Raw genomic sequence first — 16,428 nt, 5'->3', positions numbered from 1 at the left:
AAAGTGCTATAAATGTGGTAAAGAGGGACACGTATCCAGCGGTTGCCCACTAAGGAAATTTGTTAACACGACTATCCATGATGGTGAAAACGATGAGGAAGAATACGAATCTGAAGATGTAGACGGACAAGAGGTTTGTCAAGAAGAAGGCGAAGAGGTGGTATGTGTGATCCAGCATCTCCTATGTTCCACACCACAACTCGATGACACACAACGGAAGAAAATATTTGAGAGCAAATGCACGGTGAATGGCAAGGTATGCAAACTAGTGATTGATAGTTGCAGCTGCGAGAATCTTATCTCCCAGAAGTTGGTGGACCATTTAAAGCTTGAAATCCATGATCATCCGAATCCCTACACTATTGGATGGATCAAGAAAGGAGTGAATATGAGGATCACCAAACAATGCAACCTGCCACTTTCTTTGGGTAAGCATTATCGCTCAAATGTGTTGTGGGATGTGGTTGACATGGATGCCAGCCATGTTCTTCTTGGGAGGCCTTGGCAATTTGATGTGGATACTACACACAAGGGCAAGGAAAATTCTTACTCTTTCATTTGAAACAAAAGAAAGATCATTATCTTACCAAACAAAACCGAAGGTAATACCTCTAAGGAGGAGGGGAAAACTATGTTAACTATCTCCCATACCTCTCATGAGTTTATGGAAGACTTGAAGGAGGCAGATTTGTGTGCTGCACTTGTTGTAAAGGGAGAAGAGCACCTGCCTGTTGAAATTCCAGCAAAGGTACGTGGTTTATTGGCAGAATTTCAGAACATACTTGGGGAGCCACATGGCTTGCCACCGATGAGAGGAATTCAACATAGAATTGACTTAATTCCGGGAGCAAGTCTTCCTAATCTTCCACACTATCGAATGAGCCCAAAGGAGCATGATATATTGAAGGAGAAAGTGGAGGAATTGTTGCAAAAGGGGCACATTCGAGAAAGTATTAGCCCATGTGCTGTACCAGCCCTACTCATGCCAAAGAAAGATGGATCTTGGCGCATGTGTCCAGACAATAGAGCCGTTAACAAGATCACCGTAAGGTATAGATTCCTTATTCTCCGTTTGGATGATATGTTGGATCAGCTTAGTGGAGCAAGAGTGTTCACAAAGCTAGATTTAAGAAGTGGATATCATCAAATCCGTATAAGACCCGGGGATGAATGGAAGACCGCCTTCAAGACAAAGGAAGGGTTGTTTGAATGGCTAGTCATGCCATTTGGACTCTCAAATGCACCAAGTACCTTTATGCACTTAATGAATCAAGTCCTTAGACCCTTTTTATTCCACTTTGTTGTGGTCTATTTCGATGACATCTTGATCTATAGCAAGGATGAGGATGAACACTTTGATCATATTCGAAAGGTGCTAGAAGTACTAAGGGAAAATGAGCTCTACGTCAACTTGAAGAAATGTGTTTTCCTACAAACACAACTTCTTTTCCTAGGATTTGTCATAACATGTGACGGCATTCGTGTTGATGATTCCAAGGTTGAAGCAATCCGAGAATGGCCAACTCCTAAGACCATTTCTGAGGTAAGAAGCTTTCATGGCCTTGCAACTTTCTATAGGCGATTTGTGAAGAATTTCAGCACTATCATGGCACCAATTACCGAGTGTTTGAAGAAAGGAAAGTTCCAATGGACAGAAGCAGCTGAAGCTAGTTCCAATGAGATTAAACAAAAGCTATCACAAGCTCCTGTCTTGGTACTACCTGATTTCAACAAGACTTTTGAGTTGGAGTGTGATGCAAGTGGAGTAGGCATTGGGGCTGTCCTATCTCAAGAAAGGAAGCCCATTGCTTTCTTTAGTGAGGAGTTAAGTGAAGCTAGACAGAAATGGAGTACCTATCAACAAGAATTATACGCCGTTTTCAGAGCGTTGAAAACTTGGGAAGTCTATTTGCTGCCCAAAGAGTTCATTGTTTATAGCGACCATCAATCCTTGAAGCATTTTAGAAATCAAAAGCATGTTGACCGCATGCTAGTAAGATGGGCAGCATATCTGGAGAGGTTTAACTATCTCATCGTGCATAAATCTGGAATAACTAACAGAGTGGCCGATGCTTTGAGTCGTCGTGCATGCCTCTTGAGCTGAACTTCCGGGCATGGATCAAATAAAGGAGTTGTATGAGGGTGACGAAGACTTTGGTCATGTTTGGGTAAAGCACGCAAGGGGCCAACCATTAGGTGATGACTATTTGATGCAAGATTGATCTCTTCAAAAATGATCGTTTGTGCATTCCAAGAAGTTCTCTACGTGACAAGCTGGTTAGAGAGCTCCATTCAAGTGATCTTAGTGGCCATGTTGGACGGGACAAGACTATCGCTAACCTGGAAGCTCGCTACTTTTGGCCACAACTAAAGAGAGATGCTGGAAAGTTCGTTCAACGGTGCCCCGTATGTCAGACCTGCACAGGCCAAGTCCAGAACACAGGGTTATACATGCCTTTGCCTGTTCTTGTTGCTCCATGGGAGGACATTTCTATGGACTTCGTCTTGGGCTTGCCAAGAACAAGGCGATGAAGTGATGCTGTACTTGTGGTCGTGGATAGATTCTCTAAGATGGCTCATTTCATCCCATGCCGCAAGACAACGGATGCTCATCATGTGGCGAACCTATTCTTTCGAGAAGTGGTCAGACTTCATGGAGTTCCAAGGTCCATTGTTTCAGACCGTGATAGCAAGTTTCTTGCTGCATTTTGGCTCACTTTGTGGATGCATTCAACACTGAATTGAAATTTTCTAGCACTGCTCATCCACAAACAGATGGACAAACGGAAGTGGTGAACAAGTTTTTGGGTAATCTGATCCGTTGCATTTGTGGAGAAAGGGACAATGGGATTTGGCTTTATCTCTTGCAGAATTCTCCTACAATAACTCCAAGCATAGATCCATAGGAAGGAGCCCTTTTTCCATTGTTTACACTAAAGTTCCATCACATGTGGTGGACCTGATGAAGCTACCATCAAGGGAAAACTCAAAATCAGCATTGTCCTTTGCTGATAATTACACCGAGTTATTTGAAGAGATTCGCGGTTCTTTGAAAGCACAAAATCAGAAATATAAACAACTTGCTAATTGCAAAAGGAGGCCAAAATCATTCCAAGCTGGTGATAAGGTGATGGTCTACCTCCGAAAGAGAGGCTGCCTTTAGGTGTTAAAGGGAAACTTAGGCAGCGAAGGTATAGACCCTTCTCTATCGTGAGGAAGATAAATGATAATGCTTATGTGATAGATCTTCCAAGCGATATGGGTATCTCCAACACTTTCAATGTTGCGGACTTGACTCTCTACCATCCAGAAGAAGCGCTCTATGAAGATAACTCGAGGGCGAGTTCCAAACAACCAGGGGAGAATGATGAGGAACATGAAAATATAATCATATGTCAAATCTGTTTGGCTACTTCTAGATACTTTGTTGTGGTCTAGTATTTCTTTTCTTTTCTTTATCCTACCTACTGTTTTCTAGAGTCTTCTAGTTGTGAGTAACTATGAGTAGAATGGTGAACCTTAAATAATGTTTCTAGAGTATTCAAGCTATAAGTAGAAGTATGTGAAGGCTTCCCAAAACCCTATAAATAGAGGTCCTCACCTCATACCCAGACTATGTACCCCTACCTATAATAGAACTTGTTGTTCTTATCTAAGATCTTGGAGTAGATCTTGTGCCCTAGGAGTTCTGGATTGAACTCTTGCTGCCCTATCAGCCTACATTCGACTCTAGAGCGATATCTAGCGCAGCACGTTGAAGTTGTTCCTTCAACACTTGTGCTGTACACATTGTAGCAGCAAGGTGGAGTTGCTCCTCCACAACCTTTGTGCTGCTTCAGTCGGGTTCTGTGAAGGTGACGTCCATGCTCAGAAAGGTCCTCCGTTCAAAAGGACTCCAACACTTGTAGCCTCACTGCCCATAAGAATACCCGATGAAGATTCACTTGACGGCCCGTGGATCTAATTTGCCCACAGATGGCCTGTGATCCCCGACAAAGCAGACACAACCGAACAGCTTGGTAGGAACCACAAAATCATTCTTTCCCAGAAGCAACTCAGAAGGTGACTTTATACCTAGTACTCTCGATGATGTGCGATTGATCAGGTATGTTGCAGCCATCACAACTTCACTCCACAAGAATATGTTGGTTTGTCAGGGATCCAATTACTAGACTTTCAGCACATTCATAGTAAGCATCAGTGATCGAGCAACCTCCAGAATGTATCAGTTCTTCCTTTCAGCCACTCCATTCTCCATTCTGAGAAGTGTCCAGACATGAGGTTTGACGCAAAACTCTTGCTCTGATAAGAAAGTCCCAAACGCTTTGTTCACATACTTAGTGCCATTATCAGTTCTTTATTGTACCTGAACATTGTAGTGATTTTTCACATAGGCATATAAATTCTTGAAGCATTGGAAAGTTTCATCTTTGTGATGCATCAAATAGACCCATGACAATAAAGGTCACAAAATACCTTGCACCACTAACTGACACCACATGGCTTGTCCATCCATTCGAGTGAACAAGCATGAATGGAGATATACTTCTAAGTCCCTTGCTCACATAAGATGTCCTCGTGTGTTCTGCAAACTCACACGCATCACATTTTAGCTTGTTCTTATCTACTACATTCATTACAGCAGGAAACAACTTGTACATTTAGCAAAGGATACATGCCCCATTCTGCAGTGATGTTTCATCATCGATGACTCTTTCTTCCACAATCGCCGCAAACACTGAGCTGCCCATCTGACCAAGCCCCTCACAGTCCATGTACCTCCATAGTCCCCTATGCCTTATTCCAGTCCCAATTCTCATTCCAGTCGGCTCTGTCCTGAATCAAGCACATTCCTCTGTCAGTGTTATCCTACAGTCCACATGGTTGATTAGAGCACTCAGAGACACCAGATTGACCTGGAAAGCTGGCACATGTAGGGCCGAAGATAGCTTAATAGTAGGGGTACATTGAACTGTCCCAATGCCCTTAATATGCCGCAATTTCCCGTCAGCAGTACATATACTGTTACATGGAGAGGGAATGTGCTGATCATATGACTCAAATTCCCTGAAGTCACCTGCAACATGTTGAGATGCACCAGACTCTAATACCCACTCCGGATCAGTTATGTGAGCAGCAATTGTGGCCTTTTCAGTGTTGGCCTCATTTGTATAGATAAAATGAGCCAAACTTGGAAGACTTGTATCCTCATGGCTATCATGCTGTTCGGTCTCACCCGTATTCTCTACTTCATGCATCTCTTCGCCGGGGGAAAGCAGCAAAGCACACGCCTGCCGCCACATACTTGCTGCACATGTCCACAGCAAACCAACACCATTCACCGTCGCCTTCTCTGCCTCACGCAGCTCACACCTGCCCAACACATGCGTCCTCTTCCGGTCATGGTCTTCTCCTTCATCTCCTACATGCCTTCCTCCTTCCTCTGTGTCGCACAAACACCCATCATCCGGCTGCAGTGAATCCATGACCCTGGTCTCTGCCAAGTCGTTGAACATATCCACAAGCACATCATCTACGATCTTCCCAGGCAGCCACACGCAGCAGTTAGCCTTCCTCCTTGAATAGCCACACGCAGCAGCAACACCTCCAGCAGAAGCAGCACAACACAGGCACCACCAGCTCCTACTTTACACTCCCAAGATAGCAGCAGCTCGTCGGCACCTCCAGCACCACCTCTTCTTCCACCTCCTTCCTCTCCAATCAGCAGAAGCAGCTCGCAGCAGCAGCAGCAGCTCCAGTCATACGCAATCTCTTCTTCTCCACTATTTTGTGCCCCCCTACTCTAAAATCAGCACGTACGCAGCAGCAAGTACCACACAGCAGTAGCACATGCCACACAGCAGCAGCATTCTCTCAATCTCTATCCCGGCGAACGCACACCACGTGCAGCCAAAGCCGCCGCGCCTCGCCTGCCGGAGATGCGCCCCGTATCCAGCTCGCATGCAGCCACGCCGCCCTGCCATACCCAGCCATCGCCGTCGCCGTCGCCTCCGCCTATGCCCCTCTCTCTGATACCATGTGGAGCAGAGGAGGGATGCCTAACCTGTTCGATATGTGTTGTTGTGGTGCTGTTGTCCAGACAGCGTCGTGCTCCTCCTCCTATAGGTCAGCACACACATGGGCCTGGGCCTTTATGGGCCAGCAGTACTTGGGCACATATACCACAGATCTGCATACCTCTCCATATCAGGTTTTATTGCAAGTTTATTAGGATAAACCACATATATGGTATAATTAGAATGAAGATAGGGTCTAACTTCTAAATATAATAGGGTTATGGCGATCGAGGATAAATTTCTGTCCTTGGATGTTTTGAGGCGGTGCTGTCTTGCCAGCTTGAATTCATTTGCCAAACTTTTAGAAGTTCTGTATTGACATTTTTCCTTTTCAGTGGTAAAACATTGACATATGTTCTCTAATGAGTGATATGAAAATGTAGCTTTCAATGATTCTGTCAGCACCGCACCTACGGCTGGAAGACAAGAGATTCATAGATAACAGTTCTTCCTATGAGCAATTATTACTGCAAAAGTACTAACTTTGTGCATTGTGGGGACCTACCTATGGCACATCCATTTTGTGAGTCATGGATAACAGTTGAAAGCTGCTACTTTTAGTTTGAAGATCTCGAGACAGTACAACACTTAGTAGCATATTTGCTGTTTTGTGTTTTGCTACATGATAAAAGAAATAAATGACGTATCATACTTATCTTTCCCTAATAATAAAGCATGGATTGACTCCGTGGGTTCACCGTCACAATACGCTTTCTTCCTGTGAATTTACGTTTTCAATTTGAATTTAAAACATATATGCGAGGTGGTACTAATTTGGGGAACCACGACAATTTCGTCCGTCACGCTGCTCCTGCTCGTACTCTTCATCCTTGATACAACTTTGCCAGGCTGAGCTAAATCACCTTACTGGGCCTTGACCCGAAATCGGCCCATGCAAAAAATATGACATGCAACCGAGATTATGCAGAAAATAAACGTCTTTACATGGAATCGAACTCACAATGTTGCACGTCGAGGCCCAAAGCTGCAACCAACACAGCTAAAGCATCAGGATACAAAACAAAACGTTTGTTTGTTTATAAATTAGTACCACCTTGCTGCTTTACAAGCCGTTCTACCGATTTATATATGTTTCCGATTCAACATCAATAAGCAGCCTGGAGAATTAATTAGTAATAATGGGCCCTGTTTGTGAGGAAAACACCTTTGAGAATAAGGAAACAAAGGTGGCTGACATATATGGCTTAGATTTCATGAGATGTGTGGCGTGTGATCAGTGGGCATCAATAAGGAAAAAGAGTGGCGTGATTAGAGGGTATATATGTATATATATATATATATATATATATATGGAAAGAGAATTTCGAAAAAGAAAAAGGAGAGGATAATGACCATATAATACCAGCGTTGTGATCCTTGGGCATAAATAAGGAAGGAGATAATAATATGTTGCAAAGAAATTATAATACGAGGGCATGATCAGTATGCATAAATAAGGAAGAAGAGTTTAACAAGAAAGAAAGAAAGGTGTATGATATGACACAAAGCAATTACCCAGACATGGCATGCAATTAACACAAAGTTGATGAGATTTTAAAATTGCTTCAATTTACAAATAATGCCTTTAAAATTTGAAAATTAGGGGGTCCTTTAGGGTCAGAATTGTTGTACCAAAAGTATTGTATGTGTAGGGATTGTTTGTTCAAATGCGAAGGAATTATAATTCATTATTTCTAATGCTTAGTGAGATTTTCTTTCACGACAGATTACAAATAATGCCTTTAAGATTTAAAAATTAGGGGGCCTTTTAAGATCAGAATCGTCGTATAAAAATCATATCAAAAGCATTGTATATATAGCATGCTTCTTAATGTACAATTGGGAAAAGACTTACTCACCTGCGAGCGTTGTAACGCTCCGCAACGCATCTGGGGACGAAGCCACGTAAATCTCTCCTCACCCTAATTAATTTCTCTCCCCGGTGAATTCAAGGGTGGGCCCACACTAACTAATCACCCCCCTAATTCAACTGTGGGGCCCACACTAACTAATCTCACCCACCTGAATTCGCGTGAATTGGCCATGCCCGTACAATTGCTATGAAGTATTACTAGACCTTGGTGCACGCCTTCTTGCCGTTGCTGGGTGGCATCATTTAGATGTTCTTGGGACATGTTGCTGGATATTTCGGTGGATACGTCACTATATCTCCCGTTGCAACGCACGGGCATATGTGCTAGTAAGATATATAATTCAGCATTCAGTTTAGTTTTGGACAAAATAGTAAGAGTAATTGTTATTGATTACCAGGCAAGCGCATGAACTCCAGTACTGGGTACTATAGTTATTTTTTTTCGAGAAAACACAAAGGACCTTTGTGTTTCATTGCATGGAAAAAGTAGAGTTTGGATACAATCCTCCTAGGAGGTCAAGTACAAATGAGGATCAGTGAAACTAGTGACATCCCAGGTGGACGGCAGGACAGCGCGAAGGCCGCGGGCACCAGCTCGTGCCCACTGCTGGGCTTCATCCTTGATCCTGGAGACCAGCACGTGAACCAAGGGCTGGGCGCCGTCGAAGATGCAATTGCGTTGCTTCCAGATTATCCACGACGCCAGGAGGGCAATGGAGGCTAGGCCTTTGCGCATCGGTGTCAGCGTGTTTTGCCTGGCGTGCAGCCACCGGTCCATGAGCGAATGTTCGTGGCTTGGTCTTGCGGTGGTCATCCGTAGCCAGGAGAGGATTTCGTGCCAAGTCTGCCTGGAGGAGACCACGCCTAGCCAAGCGATCAGCCGTCCAACACCTATCCTGGTCTGCCAACCAATGGAAGAACTTCACCCGCGGTGGCGCCCAATTCTTCCAGACGAGCTTCCAAGAGAAGGAAATTGTGGATCCCTGGAAGGTGGTTAGGTAGCAGGAGCTAGTAGTGTAAGGGCGTGTTCGGGAGCCCTCCGGCTCCTCAACTCCACGACTCAAGTCTGGAGCTGAGCCGAACGCTCCAAATCATGGTTATGGAGGAGAGAAGCTGGCTATCACGGTAGTGTATTTTATGTGGAGTTGAGGAGCGAGCAATTCCCAGCTCCCAGGATCTGAAGAAGCGGGAGTTGATCAAAATTACATGATGCTGCCACCACGAAGTGAGTCTGAGCGTACCGGTTTGAGCTTCTAATCCCACGACCCCCACGACCGACCAATCCCACCGCGAAGAAAATGGAACCGACAACGAATTGGGCTATGAGCCTGCTACAAATTTCGAGTTGAATGGGCCAGATTGGGACAATTTCATGGGCTTCGGACTGACTCCTGGAACGAGCGAGAAGCCGTGTCCCTGAACATTTCGCCCGCTCCCGGCTCGCTCGGGAGAAGCTGGCGAGAGGATCCTGACGATGGAGTTGAGGAGTTGGTGGCCGTGGAGGGCTAACGAACAGGCCCTAAGTACCGAAGGCCGTCCATCTCCAAACTAGCTGGTCAGGGGCGTTCGAGAGCGTGATGTGCTCGATCGCCAGCCAGACATGAAGGTATTGCCCAATCTCATGTATACTGGGTAGTATAGTAGAAACAAGACATTGGTGACCTTTGGTTTTTCTGTCTCTCTTTAATCATTTGGCCTTGATGAACTAACCATGCACTCAGAAAGTTAATTTAGTGATTGCTATCAATTGGAAGCTTGAGTCAATAGTTTTTTTTTCATGGTGCATGGGACCGGATTATTCTAGTCAAGCTGGTAGTTTGGGACTTAGTTCTCAATGTTATTAGCGCGTATGCCCTGCAAGTAGGCCATAATGAGAACACCAAGAGGGAGTTCTGGGAAGGTCTGGAGGACATGGTTAAGAGTGTACCTATTGGTGAGAAGCTCTTCATAGGAGGAGACCTCAATGGCCACATGGGTACATCTAATACAGGTTTTGAAGGGGTGCATGGGGGCTTTGGCTATGGCTATATGGCATCAGGAATCAAGGAGAAGATGTCTCGAGCTTCACTCTAGCCCAGGTCATGATCATAGCTAACACCCTCTTTAAAAAGGGAGAATCACATCTAGTGACTTTTAGTAGTGGTCAATACTCTAGCCAGATTGATTTCGTCCTCTCGAGAAGAGAAGACATCCGTGCTTGCCTAGATTGTTAGGTGATACCTGGAGAGAGTGTCGTCCCTCTCAATATAAGCTTGTGGTGGTTGACTTCCGCATTCGGATTCGTGTCCAGCGGTAGAAGCGCGCCAAAGTCGCTAGAACGAAGTGGTGGAAGCTCAAGAGGGAGGCAACTCATACTTCCTAGGAGAGGGTCATTAAGGAGGGCCCTTGGGACGAAGGAGGTGATGCAGACAATATGTGGATGAAGATGGCGACTTGCATTCATAAGGTAGCTTCAGAGGAGTTTGGGATGACCAGGGAAAGTAGAAGTGAAGCTAAAGATACCTGGTGGAACGATGATGCCCAGAAGGCTATTAAGGAGAAGAAAGATTGTTTCAGACACTTGCATTTGGGTAGGAGTGCAGACAACATAGAGAAGTACAAGGTGGCAAAGAAGGCCGCAAAGCGAGCTTTGAGTGAAGCAAGGGGTCGGGCGTACGAGGACCTCTACTGGCGCTTAGACACCAAGGAAGGCGGAAGGAACATCTATGAGATGGCCAAGATCCAAGCGAGGAAGACAAGAGATGTCCGACCAAGTCAAATGCATCAAGGATGAAGCAAATTTGCTTCTGGGGAAGGACGAGGAGATTAAGCATAGATGACGGGGTACTTCGACAAGCTGTTCAATGGTGAGAATGAGAGCTCTACCATTGAACTGGACGACTCCTTTTGATGATACCAGCAGATGTTTTGTGCGGCGAATCTAGGAGTTCGAGGTCAGGGAGGCTTTAAAAAGGATGAATGGTGGCAAGGCCGCAAAGCGAGCTTTGAGTGAAGCAAGGGGTCGGGCGTATGAGGACCTCTACTGGCGCTTAGACATGAAGGAAGGCGAAAGGAGCATCTATAAGATGGCCAAGATCCAAGCGAGGAAGACAAGAGATGTTGACCAAGTCAAATGCATCAAGGACGAAGCAAAATTAGCTTCTGGGGAAGGACGAGGAGATTAAGCATAGATGATGGGAGTACTTCGGCAAGCTGTTCAATGGTGAGAATGAGAGCTCTACCATTGAACTGGACGACTTCTTTGATGATACCAGCAGACGTTTTGTGCGGCGAATCTAGGAGTCCGAGGTCAGTGAGGCTTTAAAAAGGATGAAAGGTGGCAAGGCGTTGAGCCCTGATTGTATCCCCATTGAGGTGTGGAGAGGCCTCGGAGACATAATGATAGTATGGCTAACTAAGCTTTTCAACCTCATTTTTCAGGCAAACAAGACGCCAGAAGAATGGAGGCGGAGTATATTAGTACTAATCTTCAAGAACAAGGGGGATGTTCAAAGTTGTACTAATCACTGTGGAATTAAGCTGATGAGCCATACAATGAAGCTATGGGAGAGAGTATTTGAGCACCGCTTAAGAAGAATGACAAGCGTGACCAAAAATCAGTTTGGTTTCATGTCTGGGAGGTCGACCATGGAGGCCATTTTCTTGGTACGACAACTTATGGAGAGATATAGGGAGCAAAAGAAGGGCCTGCATATGGTGTTCATTGACTTAGAGAAGGCCTACGATAAGATATCGCAGAATGTCATCTGGTGGGCCTTGGAGAAATACAAAGTCCCAACAAAGTACATTACCCTCATCAAGGACATGGGACATCTCCTTATACATCCATTGTGACCTCACCCATCACCAAAGCAAAAAAGATAAGTGTTCAAGGCTGACCCTTGGTGCAGTCCTATTTTAAATGAGAAGTCATCAGTGTCGCCATCCCTTGTTCGAACACTTGTCACAACATTATCATACATGGTGTATGCTATTTGCGGATGATGTGATGCTAGTCGATGATAGTCAGGACGGGGGTTAATAGAAAGTTAGGAGACAAATCTTGGAATCAAAAGGTTTTATTACATGAGGTGTGATTTCAGTACTACTAGGCATGGGGAGGAGGTTAGCCTTGTTGGGCAGGTGGTACCTCGAATGACGCCTTTCGATATTTGGGGTCAATGTTGTAGAAGGATAGTGATATCAATGAAGATGTGAGAGCAAGCTGGATGGATGAAGTGGCGCCAAGCTTCTGGCAGTCTTTGTGACAAGAGAGTGCCACAACAGCTAAAAGGCAGGTTCTATAGGACGGCGATTCGACCCGCAATGTTATATGGCGTTGAGTGTTGGCCGACTAAAAGGCGACATGTTCAACAGTTGGGTGTAGCGGAGATGCGCATGTTGAGATGGATGTGTGGCCACACAAGAAAGGACCCGTCCGGAATGATGATATATGGGATAGAGTTGGGGCAGCACCAATTAAAGAGAAGCTGGTTCAACATCGTCTGAGATGGTTTGGGCATGTTTAGCGCAGGCCTCCAGAAGTGCATAGCGGACGGCTAAAGCGTGCTGATAATGTCAAGAGCGGTCGGGGCGGACCAAACTTGACATGGGAGGAGTCCGTAAACAGAGATCTGAAGGACTGAAATAACACCAAAGAACTAGCCATGGACAGGGGTGTGTGGAAGTTAGCTATCTACATGCCAGAACCATGAGTTGGTTTCTAGACCGTATGGGTTTCAGCTCTAGCCTACCCGAACTTGTCTGGGACTAAAGGCTTTGTTGTTGTTGTTGTTGTCGTTGTTGTCGTTGTTGTTGTTGTTGTTGTTGTTGTTGTTGTTGCAGTTGTCATTTACCTTTGGTTACTTTGTGATAAGGACATGTTTCATTCTTTTTATATGTTGAACTATATGAAGGTTGTTTTTACTGGGTTTGCCTATGGTGGTCTGTCCGAATTATCTGAAGATGAATATACTTCATGCACAATGGGCTCGACAATAGCAGGAGAAATTGGTATTTTTGGCTACAGACCTTCTGTCTTGATGGACATGCTTGCTGGCAAGAGAGCTGAAGTTGGTACAAAAGTTGGGGCGTACATGAGATCATTTTCTGGCGATTGTTCACCTTCAGATCTTGAGACTGGTTTACAGGTTTGCCTATCTTCAAGCATTCTTAATTGAGCATAAAGTGTGTTCTAATTTACAGGAACATGCTGACGGCACTATACACATAGCAATCATATCACTTGTATCTGTGAAAAGTGGGTCTATGCTTATCCTTGACTGCCTTCTGAAATACAGCTTGTCTACCAACTATTTACAACAAAGGTGGAGCCAAGGGAGGAAGAAGTAAAAATAGTCATGCAAATGGCGGAGGAAGCTATCTATGCTCAGGAAAGAGATCCTTACACTGCATTTGCAAATCGTTCACGGGAAATAAATTATGGGAACTCCTACTTCTTTAAGGTACACCTGAATAAGCTGAACACTGATAAGTTCCCAATGCTTTCTTCCTATTATCTCTTTATTTAAATTTAAATTTACAAGCTCCATTATGCAGCCAATTAGAATAAGTGATTTGAAGAAAGTGAATCCAATCAGAGCATGTGAATATTTCAACAGTTGCTTCAAGGATCCATCAGCTTTTACCGTTGTAGTAGTTGGAAACATAGACCCAGACATCTCAATCCCACTGATATTGGAGTACCTGGTATGTTCTGTTCCTCTTCTGATTGTTACAAAGTAGATGCCAAACCCTTGTAATGCTGATGGACTCTTCTTTTTTTGTAGGGTGGGATACCGAAGGTACAGGATACAGTTCAGCCACTTAGTCGTGAGGATCTAAAGGGATTGCCCTTCAAGTTTCCGGAAACCATAATTAGGTTTGCTGCTGTTTTTTTTTCCTTGCACTAATTATATCAGTTGCACACGTGCAGGGTGTAGCAACCACACAGTTTCTTTTTTCCTTTTCCAGAAATTATCCTGCCAAACACTAGTAATCTTACCCTGAACTGTTTTTTTTTTGTTTTGCAGAGAAGTTGTCCGCAGCCCTATGGTTGAAGCTCAGTGCTTCGTCCAACTAGGGTTTCCAGTGGTTCTAAAGAGCACAATGATGGTATGCAGCCCTTGAAATAATATAATACTGTAATAGTTTGTTTCAAAACCTAACCTCGATCTTACACTATATTCTGCTCTATGCGAAGACGGAGGATATTCACTATGTTGGATTTCTAAGTAAACTTCTTGAAACAAAAATCATGCAAGTACTCCGCTTCAAATATGGACAGGTAAAATATCCTGGGCAAGCAAAGACCATCTGGATTGATTATTCCCTTCCAACATGGACTGCAGCATTTAGAGTTTAGTATGTATAATATATTTTTCATTTTGCAGGTCTACTCAGTTAATGTAGGTGTCTTCTTAGGTGGCAACAAACCTTCTAGAAGTGGAGATGTTCGTGGAGACATAAGTGTGAATTTCTCATGCGATCCAGACATGTCATCTAGGCTCGTATGATTTATTGACTTTCTGGTTAAAATTATGTAGTCTTGTTATAAGAGGCTTCAGTTCGGAGTTGACACTCAGAATTTTTTCAGGTTGATTTTGTTCTGGAAGAGATATCATATCTACAGACAGAAGGCCCTTCTGAAGAAGATGTATGTACCATCCTAGAAATTGAACAAAGAGCCCATGAAAACGGATTGCAGGTTTAGTTGAAGTTTTCTTTATGTACTTATAATCCTGATATGGTTTGGCATTTTAATATTTACGACCATCCTAGAAATTGAACAAAGAGTGCATGAAAACGGATTGCAGGTTTAGTGGGAGTTTTCTTTATGTAAATATTAATGCTGATATGGTTTGGCACTTTATATTTACAGTTTTTTTCTTGTGAAACTGCAGGAAAATTATTACTGGTTGGATCGAATTCTGCGGAGCTATCAATCAAGGATTTATTCAGGAGATGTTGGATCCACCTTCATGGTAGTGTGAAGCTTTCTATCTGTTATTGAGTTCATGTTTCTCCTGTTATTTGCTGGCTTACAAAACATATTATCAGCAGAGGGACGTGCCTTCATATTTTACAGATATTACCGATCATCACCAGAACATATATTTTTCAGCCTTACTTTCCTCTAGTTTAAATTGTATATTTGAAATGACGTGTTGTTGAGTGCTTACTTTCTGTTTTGCGCAGGTTCAAGATGAGGGACGTGTAAAAGTTAGAGAAGCTTTGACACCACAGGCCATGCAAATGGCCTTGCGAAGGGTGATATCTTTCCCATGTAAAAAACAGTACACGGTAGTAATCCTTATGCCCAAGTCATCTCGTTGGAATTCGTTGATATCGGTGGTTAGTTGGAGTTCTGGTGGATTTAGCAGAGATGCCAAGGTTAGATATTGTATTTACCATGGCATGCAATTCTCTCAGTTAAATTTTTCACCCAAAATGCGATCATTTTGATAATTCTCGCCCACTCTGCAGATTTTGGCTGGCATGGCTGGTGCACTGGTCTTAGCAGCCAGTTTGTGGAGATACTCACGGGGTGCATTGAGATCGTAGTGCACAGCACATTTAAGTTAAGAGCCAAATTGGTAGATGTTTGTTACCATCTCACCATCAGCCAGCAAATCTGGTTGTTGGTGCGGTGATTCTTCATCACGGAAGAAGGTATACAGAAATCGGTAGCTAACTGATTCGTTGCTGCGTGTGTGTAAGATTGTAACAACATTGGTTTACTGCCACATGCGTGCGTGTAACAGCCGCTGATTACTACTGGCACCTCCCAGTTGATTCAAATGGTAGAACGCTTATGCCAGATTCAGTTTTGTCGAGATCGATTGCATGTGCTTTGTGTACCCAGGATGGCAAAATAATAGATGCACCGTTTCATATATGCTTTGCCATTTTTTTTTACATCAGCACCATTTGCATCCTTTTCTTCTTCTCATGGCCATGGTTTTTCCTATTAACAAGACTAAAATCGTGCTTGCAAACATCTGGGCAAAAGTCTCATAACGCATTGCTGCATTGTCCCTTCGGCCTTTGCCTCATGCACACGATTTGCATCAGGAGTCGGCAGAAGAGAATCAAGAGATGAATCGGCACATAGGTGGCCGTCCGGCTGACACCACTAGCTGCACCGACCAAAGCGGTGATTTGGCATTTTGTAAAGTAAAAGAAAAAGAGGTAACGGCATCTGGGGTTCAGAAATTTGGCAAACGTGATCTGCAAACTAAAGATGTCACTCCGTTGTTGTTAACAAACTTGGTCGGGCGTGGCAAATAGAGCAGCCCATAATTTGGCTAGATCAGTGAGGGGAACCGTTCTTGGGAGCCAGATTTTACTCGTGCTGTTCTAGCTGATGATGTAACTGTGATTCTAGATCAATAAAAATTGCCATGATGGCTTTCTTCAAAAAAAAAAAAAAACAAACTTGGTTGGCTGTGGCAAATAAGCCTTTGGCCAATCACACTGCTGTTTGGCTGCCATCGTGGG

At 44.0% G+C, this 16,428-nt stretch overlaps 1 protein-coding gene across 2 annotated transcripts in view; it reads left to right on the top strand.

The window, feature by feature from the left end:
• Window positions 1-15,824, top strand: part of LOC125544017 (Insulinase (Peptidase family M16) protein) — a 30,088-nt gene extending 14,264 nt beyond the window's left edge. Inside the window, exons 11-21 of one of the 2 annotated variants that reach the window (XM_048707539.2) lie at window positions 12,846-13,079; window positions 13,230-13,394; window positions 13,489-13,638; window positions 13,719-13,810; window positions 13,962-14,043; window positions 14,132-14,215; window positions 14,322-14,438; window positions 14,525-14,635; window positions 14,832-14,912; window positions 15,127-15,321; window positions 15,415-15,824. In XM_048707539.2, coding sequence (XP_048563496.2) covers window positions 12,846-13,079; window positions 13,230-13,394; window positions 13,489-13,638; window positions 13,719-13,810; window positions 13,962-14,043; window positions 14,132-14,215; window positions 14,322-14,438; window positions 14,525-14,635; window positions 14,832-14,912; window positions 15,127-15,321; window positions 15,415-15,492 — 1,389 coding nt within the window. In that variant the 3' untranslated portion in view covers window positions 15,493-15,824. Of the gene's footprint in view, window positions 1-12,845; window positions 13,080-13,229; window positions 13,395-13,488; window positions 13,639-13,718; window positions 13,811-13,961; window positions 14,044-14,131; window positions 14,216-14,321; window positions 14,439-14,524; window positions 14,636-14,831; window positions 14,913-15,126; window positions 15,322-15,414 lie in introns of those variants that run through there. The other variant, XM_087547062.1, reaches the window with a different exon arrangement.
• The last annotated feature ends 604 nt before the right edge of the window (window positions 15,825-16,428 follow it).

Source organism: Triticum urartu, chromosome 3A (genome assembly GCF_056163025.1).
Source record: "Triticum urartu cultivar PI428250 chromosome 3A, HENAU_Tu73, whole genome shotgun sequence".
Lineage (NCBI taxonomy): Eukaryota > Viridiplantae > Streptophyta > Magnoliopsida > Poales > Poaceae > Triticum > Triticum urartu.
This window is presented reverse-complemented; position numbering and strand designations above follow the sequence as displayed.